Raw genomic sequence first — 2,103 nt, 5'->3', positions numbered from 1 at the left:
AAAAAAAAAAAAAAAAAAAAAGCTAGCAGAAAAGCAATCCTTTACGTTTTAAGGTCAAGACGAGAACTACAAATTGTTCTCGTGGTGACGCCCATTTCTGTAATATCAGCACGAAAGACGCTAAAGGTTATTGAGCTTCAAGTTCGAGGCCACACAGGGTCTCCGGTACAAAAGGAAAGAGTCAGCGAATGCAGGAGATAAATTCCAGCAAAAGCAGACAGTACAATATCTGAAGCACTAGAGAAATGAAGTAGTAAATGTGAACACACACACAGTGACAAATGTAAAATGAGATCAGAGAGAGAGACCTTATGAGCCACAGCAGCATCTAGATTTTTGTTTTAATTCTATGTGGGATGAGAAGCTATAGCAGAGTTTGGTGTTGGTTTTGTTTTTAAGGAAGGATAGTAAGTACTTTACAAAAAAAAAAAAAATACCAGCAACCAGTACAGTAAAGGTGTACTGACTGATAGCCCCGGGCGTTAAGGAAGCCTGGGACTGGAATGCTGAAACAGTGGTATTTCAAAGTGGCAGGAAGGAAAAGTGACATTCAAAGAGGCAGATGATGCTGAGGAGCAAGAAGAGAAGTAGAATCCGGAACCGAGAGGCGGCCTAACCTGAACCCATCGGACCCGAAAACAAGAGACCGAGCAGGGGCGGGACCAAGTAGCCCAGCCTGGCAAGGAAAAGGGAGAAAGGTGGGGAGGCTCGCCTCTCGGATGTCCTGCTCGGCAGCCAAAAAGCCCTGCAGCTCCACGAAGATCTCGCTCACAGACATGGCGCCGGCCGCCCAACAACCAGCCAGCGCCGGAGCCCCGCCGAAGAAGCGCGTCTCACGTTCTAGCAGCGAACTCGCTCGTACAGCCCGTCGCTGTCGCAACCGCCGCGTCCACCGGCTCTGCGCCACCGCTGGCGCCGGGGTCTTCCCACAATCGCGGCGCGCCGGAGCCGGGGCTGCCCGCCGCGCTGCCTGAGGCGCCGCGCGCAATGTCCCGTGCCGGGCGCGTGTCCCGACGCCGGACGGCAGCACTAAGGAGGACCTCGCCTGCCGCCCGCAGATAGGCATCTCCGCAAACAGCCCTACGGAAGGGGCCTCGGAGGCACGTGGCCATAGGCCAGCTGATAGGCAGTTCCAACTGAGGAGGCGGGGCCGAGGGCGGGCACAAGTCCTAGGCATCTCGGGAAACGGGGAGGGGGAGGGGGGGGAGACTTAGTGGCACGTGGCTCGAAGAGGGCGGGGCCTGCGGATGGTGCCGTTTGCTCATGCATATGCATATGTTATTTACATACTTCAAACCAAGGGAAGAAAAAATAGTTCGCGTGCTTCACAACAAACAACATGCAGAAGCTGAGTGTAAAAGAATGTCGAAAGAAGTAATTTGTTAAACAAAAACAGTAAGTGGTGGCTGCCTTTAACCACAGCACTCCGGAAGCAGAGGCAGGAGGATCTCCTTGAGCTCAAGGCCATCCTGGTCTACAAAGCAAGTTCCAGAACAGGTAGGGCAGTTACATAGAAGAACCCTGTCTCGGAAAAGAAAACAAAAAACATCTTGGGGCAGTCACGTGCTCATTTGTCATTCATCAGGGTCTTAACTAGGCTGGTGTTGAGCTCATTAGGTAGCCATGAACCTTCTGATCTTCTGCCTTCATCTCCCCAGTGCTGGGATGACAAGCATGGAACACAATGTCCAGCTTTAAGTCATCACCTCACCAAACTCCCATGCCTGCCATTTTATGCAACCTTCTGGGGAAGTTTCTAAAAACTCCAAGTTCAGGGATGTGGCAGACATGAGGACAAATAGCTCCAGTAGCAACAGTTGGGAAGAGTGGCTTAAGGAAGATAAGGGCCTCTTTCTCTGCCGAGCCCTATGTCCAAAAAAGAAATCTCTGGCCTCCTAGGCGGACCACACCAAGTGACTATAGCTGGTATGCAAACCCAGGAGCTGGAGAATACAGGCAACCGGTGAGCGAGAGAATACAGGCAAACAGTCAGCCAGGGAATACAGGGAAACAGTCAGCTAGGGAATACAGGCAAACAGCTAGGGAATACAGGCAAACGGTGAGCTAGAGAATACAGGCAAACAGTCAGCTAGGGAATACAGG

At 51.6% G+C, this 2,103-nt stretch overlaps 1 protein-coding gene across 1 annotated transcript in view; it reads right to left on the bottom strand.

Annotated features, from left to right (window-relative positions):
* Nucleotides 1-1,048, bottom strand: part of Tsn (translin) — a 7,825-nt gene extending 6,777 nt beyond the window's left edge. The window contains exon 1 of the mRNA XM_005348278.3: nt 713-1,048. Coding sequence (XP_005348335.1) covers nt 713-778 — 66 coding nt within the window. The 5' untranslated portion in view covers nt 779-1,048. The remainder of the gene's footprint in view (nt 1-712) is intronic.
* Between the last annotated feature and the right edge of the window lie 1,055 nt (nt 1,049-2,103).

The sequence above is a fragment of the Microtus ochrogaster genome, chromosome 6 (assembly GCF_000317375.1).
Source record: "Microtus ochrogaster isolate Prairie Vole_2 chromosome 6, MicOch1.0, whole genome shotgun sequence".
Lineage (NCBI taxonomy): Eukaryota > Metazoa > Chordata > Mammalia > Rodentia > Cricetidae > Microtus > Microtus ochrogaster.
Note: the sequence above shows the minus strand (reverse complement) of the source record. Positions and strands in the feature narration are given on the sequence as shown.